Source organism: Lampetra planeri, chromosome 9, assembly GCF_965212315.1.
Source record: "Lampetra planeri chromosome 9, kcLamPlan1.2.h2, whole genome shotgun sequence".
NCBI classification, from domain to species: Eukaryota; Metazoa; Chordata; class Hyperoartia; order Petromyzontiformes; family Petromyzontidae; genus Lampetra; species Lampetra planeri.
In genome coordinates this window covers 16,049,830-16,074,420 of record NC_136115.1, presented here as the reverse complement: position 1 = coordinate 16,074,420, position 24,591 = coordinate 16,049,830, and the positions used below count along the sequence as shown (strand labels likewise).

Sequence of the window (24,591 nt, the reverse complement as noted above, 5' to 3'; positions counted from 1 at the left end):
GTGCTAAGTCACACCGTTTTCGTGATGTATAGGCTGGATCTGCCACACCCACTTGCACGTTGCGGCGACCGCTTGACTGTCCATATGTTCCTCTTCTCGTCACGGAGTGTGCGTCGAGTCGGGCGAGTTGCGTCGCCGGTTTGGGTGGGGGGGGTTGGTGTGTATAATTGTTCATAGTGTTTATTTGTACAGGTGGGTTGGGGTAATTTTTTGCGGTTGTTATTATTGTTGTTATTGTTATAGACGCACACGGAATTCCAGTTCTTGTTAGGGTTTGTTTATTGTAAAAGTTGTTATTGCAGCCAGGACGGCTGCGGGCTGTACAGGGGGGGGGGGGGGGGTGATGTGGTGGTGATGTTGGAACACTTACCATACTTACCGGTGTGGGGTGATTGTGTCATCCCTGACCAGGGCCTCCTGAGGGGAGGGGGCTGGGGGTGCGTGTGATCCCACAGAAACCCACCGACCAAGTCAAGACGTAGAACCAGCTGAAGACTGAAGTCCAGCTAGATAGACCCTGGGACTCCTCTGACCCGCTGCCCTTCTAAGGGCCGGGCAGAGCAAGCCAGTGGTGCGACCCCAGAGCCGCGAAGGCCGATGTCCTTTTCAGAGCAGGGTCAGAATTTAGCTCGATAACGATGAGGGGGGGGGGGGTCTAAAGCAGATATAATTGGACTTGCTGGTGGCATGTCAACGCGCACACACAACCACATAAAAAAACAACACGACAACATGAATAACGCTCACGAAATTCAGTCATTGATCACTTAAGAACAGTTTTCATGTGTTGGTGTATATTCTTTTATGCATCACGATAGTAAACATTTATTTGACCTGCTCTGTTTCATGACCGTATGCATTGAGCACTAATTGGTATCCTGTGCCTAAAGAGACAGGGAGAAAAAGCAATAGAGACAGAAACGGGGAGAGACAAAGACATTGAGAAATGGAAAGCAAAATCACATAGACAAAGACGGGGAGAGACAGAGACGCAGTCACAGAGATGCAGAGAGACGCACACAGAGATTCATAGAGACAAACACAGAGTGACACGGTGAGATAGGTTCAGGAACACTGACAGAGCGACGCGGAGGTGCACGTAACACTGATGGAGAACGCGTGCGGTACGGAACGCCCGCCAGAAGCGCATGAACAACCGTCACTGCGAGCGCTCGCCCTCCCCTCCTACTGCTGCACTCTCTCTCCACTCTTTGGTGTTCTCTAACCCACTTTCGATCATTGATCTTGCTCCTGAAATTGCTCCCGGGCGCTTAATTACACTGCGTGCCGTCGCTGTGCGCGCATGCGTCTATTGCTCATGTACGTATACTGGCGTAGCGTGCGTACGTGTGCGTAAGTGTGTATATATTTATTTATATATGCAAGACCTATATAAGTTACAGATTTGAAGCACACGCGCACAATCGCCGAGAGGCTGTCCTCTATTGCTCCGAGGTGCGCCAGTGGTGGATTCAGTTGGCGTTGGGTTTTTTTGTGAATGGATCCGTTGCGATGAGCGTCGTCGCACCAGGGAGCACATGTTCCCTCTCCCTACATGGGCACGTTCTCGGGATGTGTTGCACTGTGGTTGTTATGCGTGGGGTATGTTTTGTGTAGAGTGGAACAGCGCAACCAGTGTTGTTGAGGCTTCATTGTGTTAATTAGCGTTTCATGTATCGTGCAGAGCTTAAACACTCGGCGGTGTGTTGTTGATGGTCTTGTTTGATGTCAGTAGTCACGAATGTGCATCTCGAGATTTGATTGCCTTCAGCAGACGATTTGGGTTGTTTTACGATGAAATAATTGCGACGAATGACATAATATGCGTTAAATGTGTTTTGCCTTGTAAAAACACGTAAATTGTCATCGCGTTGTAGTACAGTAGTCGAAGGCCGAAGTGGTCAATGATGATTTTTGTGTCATCCTTAAACCAAATAGGTTATGATTGAAGTTTTGAGTATTACTTCGTGTATGATAGCGATGGGTTTGCTCATCATTTAATCAATAATAGATATGTCATTAATGGTGATGATGACAATTATTTTAATGAATAACATTGTATTTGTGATGCATGTTGAACTTCTTTCGCACCATACTTAGCCAACTGTGTTAATCGGAGGTGCGGGGGAAAGACAACAAACTACACACAAAAAGTAGTTCTAAAGAAACGAGTTTTCAATGTAGATTTAAAAGTGCATAGCTCCAGTGGCTTCCGAATATCAGAAGGAAGGGCGTTCCATACTATTGCAAATACACGTCCGAAAGTGCGCGATGCGGTGACCGTGTTTATTCGCTGGCTAGCCAAAAGCTGATGCAATGAGGATGAGCGGAGTTCGCGTGATGGTAAACAATATATTGTGATGTTAATTTGACCGATATGTAGCAGCTGCCGTCACTCGGACCTCATGGAGGAGGGATCGATGCTTTTCGGGGTGCATGCAGAACCGGGGAACTACAGCTTGGTGGACCCTGCTTGGGATGGGGGCTCTGCGTTGGGGGGCCCTTCTGCAGATCCCCAGCTCTCTGACAGCAACGGCAGCGACATGAGCGACCAAATGGTAAGAAACGCTCGCTCGCTCGCAAACGGTGTCCAAGCGGAGTGTTGCTGTGTCCTGCCGCGGCAGTTCCACAGCCGCTAGGGAGGGAGCCGGCTCGGTTTGCGCACCGGGACAACGGCGTGGAGTACTTTCCAGTGGTTTTGCAATGAAGCTGAATACACGTTTATGATTGGTAACAGATCGAGTCAATGCTTGGTATTATGTGGCAGCACAACGCCACTGAATGTATCCATCAATGCTTGCTGCTGTAAATGCCTATCCATTACAATCCATTGTCTGTTTTACTTAGTATGCTCTGACTAGTTTGTTTTCTTCTTGTGATATTGTTAATTTATAATGTATGTCTTTCATTACATTTTGTACCTTACATCTATGTTTAGGATAACTTGTAATACCTTGTCTTCTTGTGTTACCTCTCCAATTCACTCGTATCACCAGCTTGATCAGGTCGACCTTGTAAAAATAAATCCTCAAGTTCTTGCCTCGTAAAAAAAACTTTCAGACTCTATTTTCATTTGCTGGGAATAACTTTTAACTGCATTTTTTAAGCAATGATCTAAAGGATGAATGTCCATACCCGATACTCACTCCTTAGTTATAATGCAGATTTAAAGATGTGTATAATAGGTGGTGAGCTTACTATGGTTGGTGCTAACATCTGGTATTTATGCCACTAAGTGAACAGTATGAATTCATCATATGAGCTGACTGGCACAGTAGAACCTCGGAGAAAAAACGCACCAGAACTCGTCGAACAAATCGGTGTTCGAACAATAATTCCGAAAAAAAATTGCCCCGGAAACCGAACGAAATTCGGAGGTCGAACGGGCAATCGCGACTTGAAAGAACCTGTCCGGCTGAGACGCGTATGGCCAGCGTGCATGACGCTTGCCCAGACAAAGGTTTTGCCGTATGAGAGGCTCAGTTAAAATATCACCCAGATAAGGCAGTAGCCAACCGAGTGAGCAATGTTTTTAGTCAGAAAGAGCTCAAGTGACTCACAGTGGCAGAAAAGAGGCACAAAAGAGAAAGAACCCCAGAAGGGCAGTTTACCCGACGTTATTATGGAAGGGGACTCCCCTTCCTAACAATAACACCACCACCTCCTCCTCCGCACCACCTTCCACTCAAGCCATCAACTCTCCTTACTACAGGTAAAGTGAAGTGAAGTTCTATGTTCATTTATTTCATTTATTCCATATATTTATTCATTTATTCCATTTATTTATTGTGTTTCTTGTTATTTTGTATTGATTTTATGCATGTAATTACTGTAAACTTCGTGTAAAAATGCTTTATAATGAGATATTTCTTGTGTCTGGAACCAATTAATGTAATTTACATTAATTATTATGGGGAAAATGTAATCGTTGTTCGAACAAATCGGTGTTCTAATGGCCTTCTGGAACAAATTAAGTTCGATCTCCGGGGTACCACTGTATTTTCATGAATGTGTATCTATATATACAAGAGTGTTTGCATGCTTATATGTACGTCATGTATATATTGCGTTAAGTCATGCCATAATGTTTTTTGACTAAGCTAACATATTGGGTTTTATTCCTGGCTAAGATTCACGTCGTTGGCAGCCGTTGATGTAGACACCTAAACTGTGCCTCCCCTAGGTTGACTTAGCCCAAATAAGGCAGACCTATCCGGTCAATCGTGTCAACAAAAAAATGGGAGACAAAGGGAGAAGAGCATAGTGATGACTTAATCAAACTTGTATACCGTGTTGTCCATAATTCGGTGGGCACAAACAACACTTACTCACGGGTTCTGTGTGATCAAAGTGATCTTTCTCTTTGTGTACCTATATATATAAATGTTTAGCAATGTAGTTTGCTGGTTTTACTAGTCAGTAGAGTCAACCAAAAGTTATAGATTGCTTCAAATGTATTGCTAAACACTTGCGGATGTACAATATCCTTCATCAGGCATACTAAGAAATTCACCTCTCAAAAATTGTACTTTAATCTTGTCATGGGACCTACTTTGCCAGTACCAAAATAATAGGGTTTTCCCCTTTTTCCGGCAACAAAACAGGTGTTAAGATGTTAAAACACCAAACTGAAACCTTTTACAAGGAATCATGTCTGCATTAACCACAATGCTTGTGGTCAGAATGCAAACATTATATGAATGTCCTTGAAACTGATTGGTCCACACCAGTCATCTTTCTATTGAGCCTCGTCTCAAACGGTGTTAGACCAGAGGACGCCAAAAGGCGTACAGCCCAAAGATAATGCACTATCAGAGTAATGAGAGCTCGGGGTGGCATCTACATCATGGGACCTCCTTTGCCAGTACCAAAATATGATAATAGGGTTTTCCTCTTTTTTTCTGGCAACAAAACAGGTGTTAAGATGTTAAAACACCAAACTGAAACCTTTTACAAGGAATCATCTTAACACCTGTTTTGTTGCCAGAAAAAAGGGGGGAAACCTATTATCATTTAATCTGGTCACTTAAACACATTCTAGGTAGTTTGAGCATTCATAACAGTTGACTCTTCTTGCCAGGTGGTATTTCCCAAAAAAAATTCTGCATAAAGTTGATGTTAAACATCCTATGAACATCCTAAAATCACCACTTAAAAAAAAAGTCTTACTCAATTATTATATAAAGCATGTATATTTAATGCTATTTATTTGTCTAGGAAAGCTTCATGGAGTTTGAATTCCTTTCCAAAAAGAGTCTTACAGCTAGATGACTCGGTAATATATTGTTTTAGATAATGTGTGTTGATTGTGTGATAAAACCAGAGTGGCAGGAGAAAACCCATGATGCATATGGGAGTGTTACTGTACAGGCAGTCTTCGACTAACAAACACTTGCATTTACAAGCCAGCTTCCATGAAATATATATTTTAAAAACATACATTGACTTAAAACGTGAACTCACGTTTGAAAACTGAACCATGTAACCATTTTCTTCAGTGCAGCGATCCTCCTCGAGATGTGATGAGTCAGCCTCGCACTGGGAGTGAGTGTGCATGTGTGTACATCCACGTGTACATATGTGTAGTGACATCGGGGATGTCACTGTATGGTGCCGGCCCGAGAGGGCTGTGGCGAGCGATGTCCCTACATCGCGGACAGCACCGGGTGGGTTGCTGTGTGAGGCCGGCTCTAGCATAGCACGGCGTGCGATGCACTGTCATTGCGTACACCCCATAGGCGGGTGTAGCACCAGCCCTAGCGGGGCTTGGTGAGCGCTGGGATAGCGCGGGCACCACGCATGGCGCGTAGTGTGGGCTCCCACCAGGGGGAGTGGGAGAGTGTCAGCCCAGGGTCAGGGTTGCCCTGGGCCATGGCACTCTTGTTGACCCCGTAGGCACGTGATCCGGAGTGTCCACAGAGAGGGCCCCAGGTGGGGGCGGGAGAGCTCTCGAGAGGGATCAAGAGGGAGCTGGAAGGCTCGAGAAGGCAGGCAGAGCCAAGGGCGGAGCGGCCCCAATCCGGGAGGATATGAGGTGGGTCCCTGAGAGGGACCGGGGTCGCTGCATTCTACAAGTTCGAAGCTCTACGTCTTATAAGCTGGAAGCTCTGCAGGCATCAGCACGTAGCCAGGACCCAAGTGAGGGTCAGACCCTTCGTAGCTGTAACTCCTCCATATAGGGTAGTTAGCTGGGTGGTCACCACCCTAGGCTGTATCTGGTAAAGGGGCAGTTACCCCTTTGTGTTTACGCGTCGATATTATAATAAATGTGTTGCCTCTAAAGAACAATGTCTGCGACTCAGTTGGACTCACTACATATGTGTAGAGCAGTGAAATAAGTGGTGCGCACAGTTAACCGAGGGAAACTGAGGGCAAATAGGTGCTCGTGAGGTTTGCACAGACGAACCGCCAGTTGTAAGGGGCGAATCAGGTGCAAACGGGGTCGACCGGTTGTGCACGTTGAGACCGGAGATGTTGCCAGGGAGACAGGAGATAAGGGTTAATTGATGGGCCAACAGGCGAGAGCCTAAAGAGATGCACGAGAGGTCTCGGATAATTAGCAGAGGAATATAAGGGCGTGTGCGTGCGCGGAGCGGGGAGTTGTTGCCGGGGACCAAGTGTGAAGACATCTCGCCACTGCTGCTCCAGCCGTCAACGGGACCTCAACCCTCACGCCGTCGCCAGGCAGGTGTTGGCTGATCCCCCTGCCCAGGACAGACGGGTGAGCGGGTCTGAGGGAGCGTAGGTGAGGGCAGCAGTGGAGGTGTAGAGTCGCTGTGTGCGAAGACACTGTGGGCGGAGACGCTCTGTGCGCAGACGCTGTGTGCAGTGACGCTGTGTGCGAAGACGCTGTGTGCAGAGTCGCTGAAAGCAGAGCTGCTGAGTGCAGGATAATGGAGGTAGAAGATAGATAAGAGTAGGGAGAAGTAACCATAAGTGACCGTACAGATAGTTATAGGAGTGCCTACAACTGGCGCAAGAATAGGTTAATAAAGTGTAAGCAGGTGACTTGTTACAACGTGTTGGTGTGACTAATTTTGAAGACACTACATATGTGCGAAATTGTGTGTGTAAGTGAGTGTGTGTGAAAGTGAGTGTGCGTGTGCACGTGCCGCTGTATGTGTGTGGGGAGCGGTAGATTCCTTCTCACGAGAAACACCAGTGACTATTATCTGAATGGGTTTTGGGCCTCCCCTAGGTCGATTAATCCTCAAATTAGTATTAGTACCTGATTCGGTTTGTGTACATCGCCACTGGGGAGTCAACGATGGTTAATCGTGGCCTGGTGTGGTGCTGTATCGGCCTTCATAAATGCTGTTCTCCAACAGTCTGTTCAGGCTATATGTCGTTGGAGTGTGTGTCTTTGTTTGTGCGTGTGCCCCGTGTGTGTATCTTTGTCTTTGTTTGTCTGTCTTTGTGTTTTGTGTTTTTTTCGGTGTGTATATGCATGTCCCATGTGTGAGTGAAATTGTGGTGACTCATTATGCCCCTTTAGACAAGCAAGCTAGCATCAGGACTCAAAATAAGTGGGAAAAAAACGGATTCTGTTTTTTTTAGGTTACTTTCTTTAATGTTTTTTTTTATTATACATTACTTTTTTCCAGTTTTACATGAAAATATATGTTTTATTATTGATGAGTTTAACAATGTTTCCCTTTTTTGCTGAACCGTGGCACATTTCATAACACTGACCGTATGGGCATTTAAATAAAATACATTGGTGTGTTCTGACTTACGAACCGCTTGACTTACTAATGGTTCTCAGGATCTACCGGTAATTGTGTTCTTAAGTCGAGGACCGCCTGTACTCCCATCTCCTGGTAACCTTGCAGCTCCACTGGTTTGGGAGTTTCACAAATATTGACGTGATCCACTAACCCTTAATTCTTTGCTTCCACGGCACAGTCATGCAGCAGCACATAAAGCTTTCGTAAATATAGGCGCCGCGTGCGCACACAGACCACCGCTCTTGGCTTGGGACTTGGCTTCGGTTGAGTTTAAACGCAATGACATCGCTCGCAATGTTCCCTTGCAGGGATTCTCTTTTAATTGTAATATCCGTCTTGAAAGGTAGAAGAGAACACAGGAAACCAATGTCTAAGTTTAATCTTTAAAATAATACGTTGATATTAAAAATATATCCCACACGTGTTTGTCTTGAGCGCTGTGCGTAAATGTGCGTCCAAGAGGTGTTGCGCACTGCAATACAGTCCCGGCGACCTGGGTTCGCTTCCCAAACATGGGGGAAAACATCAGATATTAGTCTGTATTGGGCTTTATCTAGGTTTGCTTAGCCATAAATGAATACCTTCTGCAGTGCGTCTACCATACCACCTCTTCTGTGTGCCAAAAATGAGTTTCTGCCAGCCTACAGAAGTTGTCCAAAATCCCTACGTTTCGCCCCACATTCGTTTAAGGGTGAGATTTGTATGAATCGGTGTGTGTGTGTGTGTGTGCGCGCGCGCGTGTGAGAGAGAGGGGAGACGGTCACGTGTAGTGGGGAAGGTTCAGTGCGCATGGCAGCACAGGGATAAATTAAGTCAAGCGACTCATGCATGCATGATCTGTGCACCCGTTACTGCGTGTGACTGCCTGCCCGCTGTGCTTATGCGACTCTCTCGCTCGCGGCTCTCATTAGCGAAGCGCAAAGTCTTTGTGTGTCCTCACTGGCGGCGAGAAAGGCCATTAGCACAAGCAGGCGTAGTTTGCTAATTAAAGGAATTACTCATTCTACAAATTAAACTCTCATTCATATCACAACTCGTGTGTGAGTGGATGTTTTACAGCATAACTTCCCACTTTGAAAGTGATGTCATGATTTAGCATGTTCCCTTGGCTTTAGAAAAAGAAAATCAAACACATTGCAGTTCGACAAGCACACGGGCGAGCGTTGGTCAAATGCATGATAGCTTCTCGCCTATTTTAAACCCCGGGTCAGAGTTTGATTCATTCGTAGAACATCACAGACAAGATATGGAACTGTGGAGTATATGGTCAGGGCAACACTGGTGCAAGCCTCCCCTCACGGAGATTGCAGACACGCTTCATCATTTGACTAACACACACACACGTTCATTTTAACACGCACCATTCTTTTATGTAGAATAAAATGTGCACCATGAACACAGCAACCCGAGTTCGATTACTGGTGACGTCTAACATCAGTGGCGAGTGATATATGAATCTGTCCTGGCCCCCCTTTACGAAACTCACATTGACCAGTGTGGTGAAGTATGGTCAAACTCCTATTACTGCCACAGAGTGCGTTAAGTCTTCATCCAGCAGTGGATAGATAACGTCTGTAAATTATGACTGTATTATAAACATAATTATATAATTTACCTGATCGGGTGGTGTTGGTAAACATTTAATTTACAATCAGCACACCATCTTTCTCAAGTCAATAAAATAAATACAACTTTCTAGAAAGTCAACCACGGCCCATTCTAGGGTTACGATCCCTGACATTGGAATGTGGAATGCACACCGGTTTCGAAGAGCAGCCACCCCAACGCCGCGCGTTTAATCAGAGAGACTACCATGACAATATACAGCGTGCGTCACGGGTGGTTAACTTCAGAGCCGTTGCGATTGCCAGGGTATTAAGTTGATCAACAAGCTCTTATCAAACACCTATGACCCGCAACTGTATTGTAAAGACGTGCCAGCTTTATGTTTTGCTATTACAATCACATACATCGCCATTTGCTTCACTGTGAATAGGCCTTATTCACGGTTCAATGTCTCTTCTCACCAATAGCAATTTTATTGACGGACAGGTTGTGGAATGGTGGTTGATGCATTTTGTGCTATGAACACAGTGACCTAAGTTCGATTATCGGCGTTGATTAACATTGGTGTGCGAGTGATATCTGAACTGGTCTTTTTGGGCCTGAACTTCACCGATTCGGATTGACCAGCGTGGTGAAGTGCGTGCAAATCTAAATTATCTGCAAGGCGTGGGGATGCCTTAATCCAGCAGTGGATTGGCACTTTGGGGTTTATTATTATCATCATGATCGATTGATATTTGTACAATATGCGGGAGTGATTGTGCAGTGGTTAGTGAACTATGAACCCAATGACAAGTTCGATTCGCAGCCATTGTTAACATGAATGGTGAATGACATCTGAACAGGTCCTCGACCCCATTTCCCACATCTGCACTGACCAGTGAAGTGAAGTATGTTAATACAGCAAACCACAATGATAGACAACAGGTGTGAAATTATATATCAATTTATTTTAATATCATCATCATCCATGATCGAGAGACTGCTGGAAGAAGGCCTTCCCAATACATCATCCCTCAGGGAGTCGTGATGCAACAGTATTGTTCCTGAAAATGAGGCAATCTCATTGCTCTTGTTCCATGCTAGACATAGTTTCAGGCATGTTCATTAATTTGGCTGCCACTCTGTTCATCTCAACCACCCAATCTGACGCGTCTAACTTGTTGGAGGGATACATTTGGAAAACACATTGGAGTATGTGTGGACCAGTTATTGAAGGCGGCACACGATTTATATGATTACATAGAGGGGCAGAGGAGAACAGGGTGAAGTGCTTTTATAAAACTGAATTTAATAAAGAAAGGCAACAGAGCTACATGTGTGTACCTAGAGAAGGACGCGTTGAATTACTGTATATTACCTGCTATGACAAACGAATAAAAAATACAGACATCGACAAAGTGAAACATGCTGAAGGGTGCAGAGTGAATCATGGGGAGGTACACGCTTGGAGTTATACCGAGAGACATTAGAGGAACATGTGGATTCGAGAACATACTCAAATTAAACACATAAGTATACATAATGGTGAGTGCACTTGGACGGGACACATCGTGAAAAGGAATTATAGCTAGTGGTCGGGACTAATGAACTAACGTGCCCGAGAGGACGACGCTCACCACACATGTGGAGCAACAAAATTGGCTCTTGTGCAGGCGCTAGATGACTGTTGCATCGGATGACCGTAAGATGGGGATGGCTTGAAGATTCCTTCATCCAGCAGTGGATAGATTATGGCTGATAATGAACGTATCGGCGACATTGAACCGTGGTGTGCGGTATAAGAAAAAAAAATCGCAATTATTATTTCCCCACGAGTCGCAACCATAGTCAGAAAATATTGTGGGGTGGTGGGGCGTCAAAATCAGTTATCCAGATGTTGAAGCAGTCGGAAGACGGATGTCATTTTAAATGTTAATTTTATAACTGTTTTTTATGAGAACCGGTGTGTTATGCTGCACCGGTGTACTGCCAATACGTACGTTTTTTGGGTCCAGTTGATGGAATGTGTCTTTCTTGCCACCACAGCGAGAGAAGTTCCCAATGTTAGATATCCCTCACCACGTGCACCACACGATCGGCTCGGTGGTCATCGCCATCGGCTTCACAGGGATCATCGGCAACTTCCTCGTCATTTACGTCTTCTGCAGGTATGTGTCTTAGCATCTGGGGAGTCGTGCTGGGGGTAGGGGGCATGGGCGATAGGGTGGCGCAGTGATAACGCTTGTTCTTCACAGAAATAAACCTTAATTCCATTCCCCACTCGTGTGCCTTTCTGTGTGTAGTTTGTGTGTTCTTCCCCTATCTGCATGGGTTTTCTTCGGGTTCTCCGGTTTTCTCCATAGTTAAACAAACACAATTTAACTGGTATTAGTAACGGAGTATAGTATAACCGTATATGCAGTGGCAGCTGCTCTGGAGCATTGGAGGCGTACCCCGCTTGAACATTTAATTTCATTGAAATGTTTTAGGGCACAGCCAGAGGAATAAAGGTAGGTCTTGAGCCTAGAATTCGACCAGGGCCAGGGATGAGAGAGAAGAGGTAGGCAGGGCTAATCCATAAGTGATCTTGAACATGCCAAAGGGTAACTTAGAAATTTCATTTGAGTGGATTGAGAGCCAGTCGCGGGCTCGGAGTATTGAGACTCCGAGCCCACGAGGGTGAGAATCCTGGCAGTAGCATTTTTATCATCCGGAATTTAGAGGTGAAAGGTTTTTGAATGTTTGCACAGCAGACAACTTTAGTGCTGAGTTTAGATGTGATGGAGGCATGGGTGTGAGCGTCTAACCAGCAGCTGGGGCAAGGAAGTGGCAGGTGTAGATATTGCGCAGATGCAAGTAGGAGGTCCTGTAAGGTATACTGGAAGAGAACGAGAACCCAGCATCAATGATGGCTCAAGGGTTTAACGCATTCAGTCTCACGGCATAGTTTGGAATTTTGATGGAGTAATACGCTGCCCTGGTGGATAGACTGCTAATTGCGCTCATATCCAGAATAGTGAAGATAACTTACTGAGTTGGTGGTGGATATTCCATGTTCATATGGCAAGGACCAGTATATCTCAATGAAATTGTATAACGGCCACTTATCTACCAGTGAGTGGTTTAGCTAGCGGGTGCTCTTTCTTATAAATTTAGGAGTAACAAGGATCGAATTAATAGATAATTATGATGAGGATGATTATATGAAATAATAAATGATACATTTATATTTTTTTGGTGACAATTGAATAGCTTGATACATTATGAAGTATTCAATTGGAAATAAATTATGATGATGGATACAATTATTATGTTGACAAAAGTGATGATGATGATGAATTATGAAATAGTTGATTCAATCATGGTCGGCAAATGAACCCACTACCCCTTGCTGAGTCCGTTGAGATGTGTCCCGGCCATTTCATGCTCCCTGGGAAGAGTCACCAAGCACTAGAGTCTTTTGATCGCACAGCACATATGCTCGTTTCCTCGTGAACACGTTTCCCACGAGTCTTATGAAGAGGAGGAGCACTTATTTGCGTCTCTGTGGATTCCCACAATATGGAAATGGAATGAAATGTCATCGATTAAAAAAAGGTCAGTGCCATCAAAGGTGTTAAAATGAGTGATTGTGTATATTGCCCATGGGTCTCAAATGCATTTGCACTATCCCTCCAGAGCAGCAGGCTTCACGTCTCTACAGAAGGTGCTGCTGAACTTAAAAAAACGTGCACCTTTATCATGATTATTTGTAGTCTTCTCTGAAAAAAAGCATTGTTATTTTCACCGCTGAGTTCCCAGATGAAAGGCATTGAAAGATCAATTAAGAGCATGCTTAAGGGTGTAGTGGTTCACATGAGTTATGCTAGGTGCACGGGCAGAGTAATAATTGATTTAAAGTAAATGTATTTTGCTCCCACGTGCTATATTATAATGTTTAAATCTCACAAATGACTTATTTTGAGTGTTATATTTTAGATTTGTTCGCCTAATTTAATTTAAAGATGACTTGTTACGGACATTGGACTTATACTAATGACTTATAAAGCATGACACTAGATGCATTTTTTCGTTTGGCAAGGTGAAATTACCAAAAGGCTGTGTGTCTAGTGATGTTATTGAGCCATTTAATTGTCCCTGTGGAGGCTGGCTGGATGTCGGTAATATTGCCCACGAATCGGCAGTATAGGCAGTGCTGGATCATGTGGTCGATAGTCTGGCTGTGGTGACATTGCCGGGTGTTCTTCATGTCCATCGATGAAGGAGGTGGATCGCATCTACTGTGCCCTGCTCTCCCAACGATTCAGGGCTGACCACTTCCCTGGGTAGGATTCGAACCCTGGGAGTTATTTTTTAGGCCAGTAACGAGCTCCTTGTTCACGATGGTGTTATTGCACTAAGATTTCTGGCAATGTTCTTCCGGGGCGGAAGGAACTCGCGTTGAGGACTTTGGCCCTAATTGCGAGCTCCAATATGCGCTGTGAAAGAGTGATGATAATCATTCTTTCACAGCCCTGATTTATATTGGCCCTCATTTAAACACATTGGAACTAATATTGATACTGCAGCTCATGTGTACCTGAGTGTGCTGGTTTTGTTTTCAGTTTGCTTTAATATTTTTCTACTCTGCCTCTTGTTCCTTTTTAGATTTTTATAAAATAGGTGGGAGGAGTGCGGTGGTGGCAGTGGTTAGTCGACTGAGTTAGGCACTCTGATACCTGGGTTACATTTATGGTCACGGCTGACATCAGTGGCGAGTGATACCTGAACCGGTCCCGAGGCTCCCTCCCCCCCTTTACCAGCCCACCCTGACCAGAGTGAAGTATGGTCAAACACCCCCATGACCAAAAAGGTGTGGAAAGGGCTTCATGCAGCAGTGGATTGACGAGCACATTTAATTTTACAAATATGATGATGATGATGATTATTGGAGACTATGTATGTGGCACGGGATGAGGATGGTAGATTGCCAATCATCAATATAATAATTTGTAATTTCACAATGCAGGCAACTATAGCAACGTCCCATCTATTACTGGTAGGAACGAAGTGAACCAGCCTACAATAGATTATATCGTCCGTCCGTCCGTCCGATGTCCGATTAGGTGTAGCAACATCGCCCCCTACTGCAAACACTTGGCATGACCCTACAAAAACCTTTAGACTCAGTGAGGCTTTCTTGGCTAAACAAGTGTAACATTCCCTTATAATTTCCTCAGATAGCTTTTAATTAAAACATTTAAATTAATGAGGCTTTCCTGGCTAAACAAGTGTAACATTCCCTTATAATTCCCTGAGATAGCTTTTAATTAAAACTTTTAAATTAAAATTTAACTCACAGCGGCCTAAAGCCTACAGCTAGGCCTAAAGCCTAGAACTAGGCCTCAAACTCTCCCTTCGTATCGTACTCCCGCGTGTGTGCAAGGGAGTTAATGTTTAACAATGTTACATTCCCTCATGTTTTAAAAATAGAAACATTTAAATTTAAAGCTTTTACATGAATAATAAAAACATTCAAATTAAAAATTAACTCACAGCGGCCTAAAGCCTACAGCTAGGCCTAAAGCCTAGAACTAGGCCTCAAACTCTCCCTTCGTATCATATCCCCGCGTGTGTGAAAGGGAGTTAATGTTTAACAATGTTACATTCCCTGATGTTTTTAAATAGAAACATTTACATTTAAAGCTTTTACATAAATAATTAAAACATTTAAATTAAAAATTAACTCACAGCGGCCTAAAGCCTACAGCTAGGCCTAAAGCCTAGAACTAGGCCTCAAACTCTCCCTTCGTATCGTCCGATTAGGTGTAGCAACATTGCCCCCTACTGCAAACACTTGGCAGGACCCTACAAAAACCTTTCGACTCAGTGGGGCTTTCCTGGCTAAACAAGTGTAATAATACATTATGTTTATATTCTTTGGTTATTCGTTCCTATCAGCCCACCCCGCAGGGTCCTGTTATAATTTTTGATGGATGGCTTTAGGCGACCATGTTTCTTGAATGGCATATGTTGTATCAGACCTGTGATACTTTTTATATTTGTGTGGAATCTTATAGCTTTTACCAATATATTTTTCAATTGCTAAAGTACAATTCATATATAGTTATTGGGAAATGTATTACTTTTAAATGATTGATTTTTAAGATTGTGTTATTTCTTTATCTGCAGTATTCTTTATATTGTTTTTGTACCCTTGCAAAAGAGATCATCTGGGTATACCGATCAGGAATGTATTAATAATGGATAATGATGATAATGATGATGTCATTGTTAAAATGTTTATAATGTCATCACAAGAGTGTGCTTAGATAATTTCTCAAATTTAATATTTTTAAGTTAGGCAGATTACAATAACAATAACCGCAGCAGTCGTAATAGTTTATATTTGCTCTTACTCAATATGTACTGCATCTCTCATCGAAGCGGTCGCATAGTTAAGGTAAAGAACGTTCAATCAAGTTAGTCCTACCTGTGCCACCTACACTCACGTGTGTGTGACCGGTGTGTTCAGGAGCAAGAGTTTGCGCTCGCCGGCCAACATTTTTATCATCAACCTGGCCTTCGCTGACTTCTTCATGTCCATCACACAGACACCCATCTTCTTCGTCACGAGTCTTCACAAGCGCTGGATTTTTGGGGAGAAGGGTGGGTGACGCAAACTATGCAGAGTGAGCAGCATCGGTGTGCGAGTATGTGTAAATGCTAATCGGAGGTGCAAATGTGTGTGTACATTACTGAGTGGGGAACGGTAGTGTAGTAGTAAGCGTTCTCTGCTATGAACCCGGTGATCTGAGTCTGATTCCTGATAACGGCCAACACCAGTGATGATTATATGAACCATACATGGGCCTCCCTTAGGTCGACTCAGTCTCAAATGAGTACCTGGTGCACTGTGCAAATATTGCCACTAGTGAGACAAAGACAGCCGGGCATGGTGCTGACCACCCACCCACCCCCTTGTATGCCATACCAGCCTTCATAGATGCTCGTACAGAATTTTGCCCAGAAGTCTGTTAAGGCGAGATAGGGGATCTTTGTCTTTGAGTGTATTGTGGCAAAACAACCCTCACCTCCTCGGTAGTTGCTAGTTGGTAACGCTGTTGTGATGTGAACAATTCCATTGGATGGAAGATTTATACTAATCAGCTGTTACCCTCATGGAGTGTTCGCAGCTGCCACAGTGGCCAATGGGGATCAAGATGCGTGCCAGGGGCTGGTAACCCCTCTGCCTTCAATTAAACTACCAAAAAATACAGAAAGGATGAAACTAAGCTTATGCGGGAGGTCCCGGGGGCACAGGCATATGTGACATCTCCTGGCGAAACCCCTATTGATGGGGCCAGGAGACTTAACCCCCCCCTCCAGGTTTCTCCAGAAATGGCAGGAAACCACTGCGGTTGGACACGTGGGATGTTGAAACACTCACTAGGGACGAGAGCCTATCATTCTTCTGTCAGGAGCTGGACCAGTATTGCCTCGACTTCTGCGGAATACACCCCGTATGATGAATGGCTTCAGTCACGATAAGGGGTGGACAGTCTTCCACTCAGGGCAGGAAACTGCCAAACAACAGGGAGTGTCTCTTTTTCTAAACAAAACAATGAAGGGGGCATGGGAGCTTGGCAGTGAGGTGTTTGAAGCTGCGAGTCTCAGGCTACTGTGGGCTCGCTTCCTCATCAATGAGAAAATAAAAATGGTGGTGGTGGCTAACGCCCCCACCGAAAATAAACATCAGTTGAGGGATGAAGGCAAGGCTGATAAGTCGGATGCCTATTATGATCTCCTGTCCCAGGTGTTAGTCGCTTCGGGATAGAGTCATCCTGTTGAGGGACTTTCATTCCCAAGTTGGTCATGATGTATGTATAGTGGCGTATTCACACGGACACTTTTAGCTTTTCTCCTGTGTCACTTTATTACTTCACATCCCGTATGGATGCTCCTCACACTAACACAACCCACCCTTGCTCCGAACTCCCTCTCTCTATAATCTGCTAGCCTGTCACTCTACACTCCGCTAGCCTGCCACTTAATACTTCGCTAACCTGTCACTTAGTACTCTGCTAGCCTGTCACTTAATACTCCGCTAGCCTGTCACTTAATATTCCGCTAGCCTGTCTCTCTTCTCTCACACCTCCAACTCGTCCTTGTCCCCAGTGGGGGATCAGCCAACACCGCTGGGGGGGACGAGGTGTAGAGGGAGAGGTCCCAGTTTTCTACTCTCCAGCTCTTGTCCTCTTCGTTCCTTCAGCTTCAACTAACTACCCTGTGTTGCTCCGCGCACACCCCTATATCCCCCTCCTCATTAAGGGTCCTCAGTTACCCCCCATTAAGCTGGCGCCTCAGCGGCGCCTCCTGCACGTGCTCTCTCTCTTATCATCTCCATCTCTCGCCTCTCTGGCGTCTACTTCGTGTTTCCACACTCGCACCTGCCTATCCCCAAATGCACCCGGTTAATTACTGCTTCTCCGCCTAATTGCTGGGGCCTCTCTGGCGGCTACTCCATGTCTTCACGCTTGCAGCTGCTCGCCCTCAAATGCACCCGCTGTTTGCAAACCCCGCGCGTTACGCCACTACACATGTACCTGGGCTGGACTGATTAGAAGGCAAGGGCCAGATCAGCTCAATAAAAATGGGAGGAAGCTGTTAAACTTCTTTGGAGCCGATGGGCTTTGATCACCAACACGCTGTTCTTCCATCAGTGCATCCACACAACATCATGAATGCACGCCGAGCCCAAGCAAAAGCATCTGCTGGACTATATAGTGATGAAACAGTGAATGCTGGCCCTTGTCATTGACAACAGGGCCTACTGTGTCAAATCTTTCCACTGATAATTATTGGCTTGTTACATTTAACATGTGCCTACTATTCTTCCACTATTGGTGGTGGGCATCTTCCTAGGATCCCATTCAAACCCACAATAGCCTAGTTTTGGCTAACAAATGAAAGACTACAACATTCCATTTAGACACCGCACCAGATACTCATCTGTGGCTGAGTCAACCGAGGGGAGGCCTAGGACCGGTTCAGATAATTGTCACTGTTGTTGGCTGAGAGCGAGAATGAACTCGGGTCTCCAGGTTCGTAGTGCTGCATGCTAACCACTGCACTACCACATGTACAAATGCACACACACACATGCAGGTTGTGAGCTGTATGCTTTCTGCGGAGCGCTCTTCGGCATCGCGTCCATGATCACCCTCGTGGTCATCGCCACTGACCGCTACCTGGTGCTGACTCGGCCCCTCGCCTCCATAGGAGCCATGTCCAAACGGCGTGCAATGTACATCACGGCGGCCGTGTGGTTCTACTCGCTCGCCTGGAGCCTCCCACCCTTCTTTGGCTGGAGTGAGACACAAGCTCCAGCCCAATTCCTTTTATGGGCACCACCACCACAAGTTCAAATCCCACTACCACCGCTGAAGCAGCCCACTACCAACACAACCCACCACCAACACAACTCATTACCAATGCTGATACAGCCCATAATCAAGGTTTTTGGGTTAGATCGCGTTATTTATAAATGTGTCGTAACCCTCCACCACCCGACACGGCCAATCAGCAAAAAAAGTGTCACGTTGACAAAAGACAAATATTTTAAATTGTAAATGTTGTGGTTTCACGCTTCAACACACCGGTGGGCTAAAGTAGTGAACTTTTTGTCTTTTGTCAACGTGATACTTTTTTTGCTAATTGGCCGTGTCGGGTGGTGGAGGGTTACGACACATTTATAAATAACGTGATCTAACCCAAAAACCTTGATTATGAATAATATTGGTCGCGAAAGCCTACGTGTTGAACTGATACAGCCCACTATCAACAAAGCCCACTACCAAACACAGCTCACTAACAACACAGCCCACTACCAACGCTGACACAGCCCACTATCACCACCAACAGCGCCCATTACCAATGATGATACAAGCCCACTACCAACACAACCCACTACCAAGGTGATATCTACTAGCAGATGCCACTTTAGCACTCCTGAAAATTACAACATGCAATTTTTAGCATTATTTTTCTTATTAACAAATCTTAAGGCGAAAATGCTTGCGCTGGGTTGGATGTGTGCAGGATGGGAGAGGATCAGTTGCTGAGACAGCAATTAGAATGGGTCTCCAGGAGTACAGCAACCAAGGGGAAGACTGCTAAGACCAAATGCGGGGAGACTATGAGGACAGATCCTGGAGGTCGCTGTGCATCTACTGTGCACCAGCTGCAGGATCTGGCAGGGGGGTAGGAAGTGTTTGACGAGGAGTTGCGGTGGTGGCATCATTGGCTTTGGCCATGACGTCTTGACCTTGAACAAAGCTTCAAACTCTAGTCAGACTTCCTGGGACACAACACGGGATGTATATCTACAAAGTTGAGTACTGTTGTTTGAGTTAAACACTAAACTGTGAATAATTATTATTTTACCAGTTAAGGCACACTGAGCTTTTTTAAGAAGCGACCTGGCCACAAATTATAGCTCAACGAAGTGGCTTATCATGTGGAAATTTATAGCAGCCAAACACTGTAAACGCATGTTTCTAAATATGGGGGTAAAAACCTGAGGATTCCTAGAAAAATCCACGCTACCACGGGGAGAGAGAAATGCAAAATTCAAATACACGGAAGTCAGGTTCGGGATCGAACCCACGACCTTCTGTATACCAGGCGAGGGAGTTAACATCTCGGCACCATGTCTTTAGTCCGGCTGTTTATGCTTCTCTTGGTATTTGTAGGTGCCTACGTCCCAGAGGGACTCATGACGTCGTGCACATGGGATTACGTGACATTCACACCAGCCGTACGCTCCTACACCATGCTGCTCTTCTGCTTCGTCTTCTTCATCCCGCTCATTGTCATCATCTTCTGCTACGTGCGCATCTTCGTAGCCATCAAGAACACCAACAGGTGAGGCATTCTCGCGAGTTTGTGTGCACAGTCTGTCACATGTTTGTGCGCATGGTCTGTGACGTGTTTGAACGCATGGTCTGTCATGTGTTTGTGCACAGTCTGTCACGTGTTTGTACGCATGGTCTGTCACGTGTTTGCGCGCATGGTCTGTCACGCGTTTGTGCTCATGGTCTGTCACGTGGTCTGTCACGCGTTTGTGCGCATGGTTTGTCACGTATTTGTGCGCATGGTATATCACGTGATTTGTCACGTGTTTGTGCGCATGGTCTGTCACGTGTTGTGTGTACGGTCTGTCACGTGTTTGTGCGCGTGGTCTGTCACGTGGTTGTGCTTGTGGTCTGTCACGTGTTTGCGCGCGTAGTCTGTAACGTGTTTGTGCACACGGTCTGCCACGTTAAATTTTGATTTAAAGCTTTCGTGACTGCAGGGATTCATATTATTGGTTCTTTCGGTAAAGTCACCTAGAAGGGAAATAATAAAATAATATAAACATAAAACAATAAAAACAATTCACGACGTTTCGACTGCAACACAAGCAATCATCATCAGGTGTGGTCTCTCACGTGTTTGTGCGTGTGATCTTTCACGTGTTTGTGCACGTGGTCTGTCACGTGTTTGTGCGCATGGTCTGCCACGTGGTTTGTCACGTGTTTGTGAGAATGGTCTGTCACGTGTTGTGTGCATGGTCTGTCACGTGTTGTGTGCATGGTCTGTCACGTGTTTGTGCTTGTGGTCTGTCACGTGGTCTGTCACGTGTTTGTGAGAATGGTCTGTCACGTGTTTGTGCGCGTGGTCTGTCACGTGTTTGTGCGCGTGGTCTGTCACGTGTTTGTGCTTGTGGTCTGTCACGTGGTCTGTCACGTGTTTGTGAGAATGGTCTGTCACGTGTTTGCGCACGTAGTCTGTAACGTGTTTGTGCACACAGTCTGTCACTTGTTTATGCGTGTGGTCTTTTACGTGTTTGTGCACGTGGTCTGCCACGTGTTGTGTGCATGGTCTATCTCCCGTTTGTGCACGTGGTATGTCATGTGTTTATGTGCACGGTTTGTCACGTGTTAATGCGCATGGTCTGTGACGTGTTTGTATGCATGGTCTGTCACGCGTTTATGTGCATGGTCTGTCACGTGGTCTGTCACGTGTTTGTGCGAATGGTCTGTCACGTGTTGTGTGCATGGTCTGTTACGTGTTTGTGCGCATAGTCTGTCACGCGTTTGTGCGCGTGGTCTGTCACGTGTTTGTGCTTGTGGTCTGTCACGTCTTTGAGCGCGTAGTCTGTAACGTGTTTGTGCACACAGTCTGTCACTTGTTTATGCGTGTGGTCTTTCACGTGTTTGTGCACGTGGTCTGTCACGTGTTTGTGCGCGTGGTCTGTCACGTGGTGTGTGCACGGTTTGTCACGTCGTTGTGCGCGCTGTTTGTGAAATATCAGACCCACGTTGTGGTGGCAATATACACTCGTACACAGCATGAAACAGTTGCCTTACAATTTCACAGTACAGCAATATACACCATGAAAAATATCCTTACTGTCACCACGTTGACTAGATGAATGGACGTGTTAATTATCTGTATTGTGGACTTGGTAACGTGAGTTATTGGTCATCATCGTCAATTCAAACTTGATATTTATAATTATATATTATCAGTCAGCATTTACAACATCTATAATTCGCCGACACTTGCTGGCCTTGTTCAATTTGCCCCTGGGGCGTGACTGTCCGCACAGGGCTGTGAAGACTCTGGGGGATGCCCATGATAGTAAGGAATCACAGAAGCAGCAGCAACGGATGAACGCCGAGTGGAAGCTTGCGAAGATTGCCCTCATTGTCATCTTGCTCTATGTGGTGTCCTGGTCTCCGTACTCGTGTGTGGCGCTTGTGGCCTGGGCTGGGTACGTTTGTCCTGCCGCTCTCCTGCCTAACTCGCCACCTCCTGGTTGTTTTTGCTCTGATTTATGATTATAGTTTTTATTGTTGCTTTGATTTCTATTAACTTCATTGTTGTACTTTGTTTTATATTGTTTTAATGTTGGTGACCCAGGTCACTTCCAAATGGGATGTATCCTGATATCTTGAGTCCTCTACTAGTTAAGCAAAATAAACGTTAAACTTATTTACAATGCTCAGGTGGGAATCTGTCTCCAACCTCTCCACCTCCTGCTCTCCTTTCCACCATATTCATCTCCCTCACCCCGTTTAGATCACTTTAGACCACCTTTGCTCCCCTCCAGAAAATAAAAAAACGCTTCGACCCGGATTATTTTTAATCATCCTCACCACACCCATTCCTCTGTTCTCCTTGTCGAACTCCATAACTCCATTAGCTTCCCATCTACTACCGATGTTTATTAATAATTCCTTACCCTCGTTTAAAAATCACGCCATGGTTCTGCCCCACCCTATCCCGCTTCTCTTATTTCTTATTACGTCTCATCTCGGCCCCTGCGTTCACAATCTCTGTTGTCCGTCACTACGCCCCCCCTCCCTGTGCTCAGTCACGTTACCGCTCCTCCCTCCTGGCTCCCCTCCATTTAAATACACTGCCACTCCACATCAAACAGGCAACTTCACTCAACCATGTTTCATTCCTCCCTTGATATTACTCTTTTTTTCAATAGCATATACCTATACTGCTTCCTATCCTCGTCCTTAAAACCTTAACCAGCCTCCCCCTTCCTAACCTCGCCCTCCCTTTCCCTATCACCACCCTTCCTTGCCATCCCTTCCCCTCCCCAACACTCAAACCCCATCCCTTTTCCCCATCAGCCAATACTAATGTGTCATTTATAACTCTTGTAAAGCACTTTGACAAAAGCGCTATACAAAATCCTAGAGATAGGATAAGATTATATTGCTCCATGACAAATGACTTGCAGTGAATAGCAATAATAAAAAATGTCCACTATTTACCAAGGAGAGGTTCAATGAGCACTCAAGACTCAGAAGGGTCCTGCATTGGAGTGGTTGGCCCATTCATTATATGTGAGTGTTTGGCATGTGGGAGGAAACCAGAATTCCTGCCGAAAAGTGACACACACAAGCTCAGTACAAATAGATTGAGTAATCTGTTGCTCTATTGCCAGCCTCCATCCTGTTTAGCTTTTGAGATCTTACAAGCCCCAGCACGATCAAGGTAACTTGATTGTTCCACATTTGTATGAGTGCAGAAGCACATAATCCAGCAGCATTGTACGTTCAGACCCTAATGAAAGTTTTAAAGTATTTTTAAACTGTTTTATTCATGACCATAGCTTCAAACTTCTGTCAGAGAGCCCGGGACCCATGACCGAGGTACAAGGCTAGTAACGATGGATTATGTGCTCATGGAATGTACAATGAAGTGCAAACAGGACGTAAAATACGAGAAACAATAGAGAGAAGATGATGAAGCAAGTTAAGAAAAAGATCTTGGAACTGAATTGCAAATCCAGATTCGTGACAATTTATTGCACCACCAGAGGAGTGAATCACTCCTGAGCTACTTGGTGCATTTCTACAGGATACGAGCCGCTTCTACTCTTCGAGTTGTTTAACTTGGCTGCTGCCTGTCTCCACAGTTACGCTGACATGCTCACGCCCTACATGAACTCCGTGCCTGCCATCATCGCCAAGGCATCGGCCATCCACAACCCCATAGTGTACGCCATCACACACCCCAAGTACAGGCAGGCGATCGGCAAGTACGTGCCGTGCCTTCGCGCGCTGTTCGGCGTCGTCCGCAAGGGCTCGCGGACTCTGTCGGGTGGCAGCTTCCAGTCGACACGACACTCCACGCTCTCCAGCCAGATGTCGTGTAGTGGTGACACGGTGCGATGGCATCGTCAGCCGACCTGCACCTCTGACTCAGAGTCGGTAAGGAGCCAGGACAGAGATGGCCGGGTGGTTCTGGGGAAAGGGGGGGGGGGGTTTCACGACGGTGACGTCTGCACCGCTCTGAGGCCCTCTCGTGCAGTGCAGGCGGCGTTAGCCCAGTCGCCAATGCCAGTACAAAAAAAAAATAACATTTTCTTATTTTCACAATGTGATATCAATAGTTCTTAGAATTAGGTCGGAGAAAAGTATAAAACATACACCCATTCAAAAAAATGTAACTATATATTTACTGTTTGTTATATGTAACTGTAAGTAGTAGTGTGCATTTACATTCAATTCAAACAGCTTCTTATGAGGCTTAAGAGCCCTATTTAAAATATCAAAATAAGTAATTGGTGTGATTGAGAGTGTAAAGGAGTTATATATATATTAAGCTACATAAGCCAAATACCTCTTTCAGCGGTTAATAGATTGGCATTGTAAACTGCTCGTTCATGTAGAGTAAATAGAATGTATAACATCGTGATTATTCAAGTTTCCACTGGGTTTCCAATTAGAAAGAGGGGAAATTATTCCACTGTTACATTTTTTTATTC

General features: G+C 45.3%; 1 protein-coding gene across 1 annotated transcript in view; it reads left to right on the top strand.

The window, feature by feature from the left end:
* The first annotated feature begins 6,613 nt into the window (after positions 1–6,613).
* LOC144720741 (melanopsin-A-like) overlaps positions 6,614–24,591 on the top strand; it is a 44,269-nt gene continuing 26,291 nt past the window's right edge. The window contains exons 1-7 of the mRNA XM_078597768.1: positions 6,614–6,721; positions 11,322–11,443; positions 15,790–15,923; positions 18,423–18,626; positions 20,009–20,180; positions 21,910–22,074; positions 23,740–24,034. Coding sequence (XP_078453894.1) covers positions 11,337–11,443; positions 15,790–15,923; positions 18,423–18,626; positions 20,009–20,180; positions 21,910–22,074; positions 23,740–24,034 — 1,077 coding nt within the window. The 5' untranslated portion in view covers positions 6,614–6,721; positions 11,322–11,336. The remainder of the gene's footprint in view (positions 6,722–11,321; positions 11,444–15,789; positions 15,924–18,422; positions 18,627–20,008; positions 20,181–21,909; positions 22,075–23,739; positions 24,035–24,591) is intronic.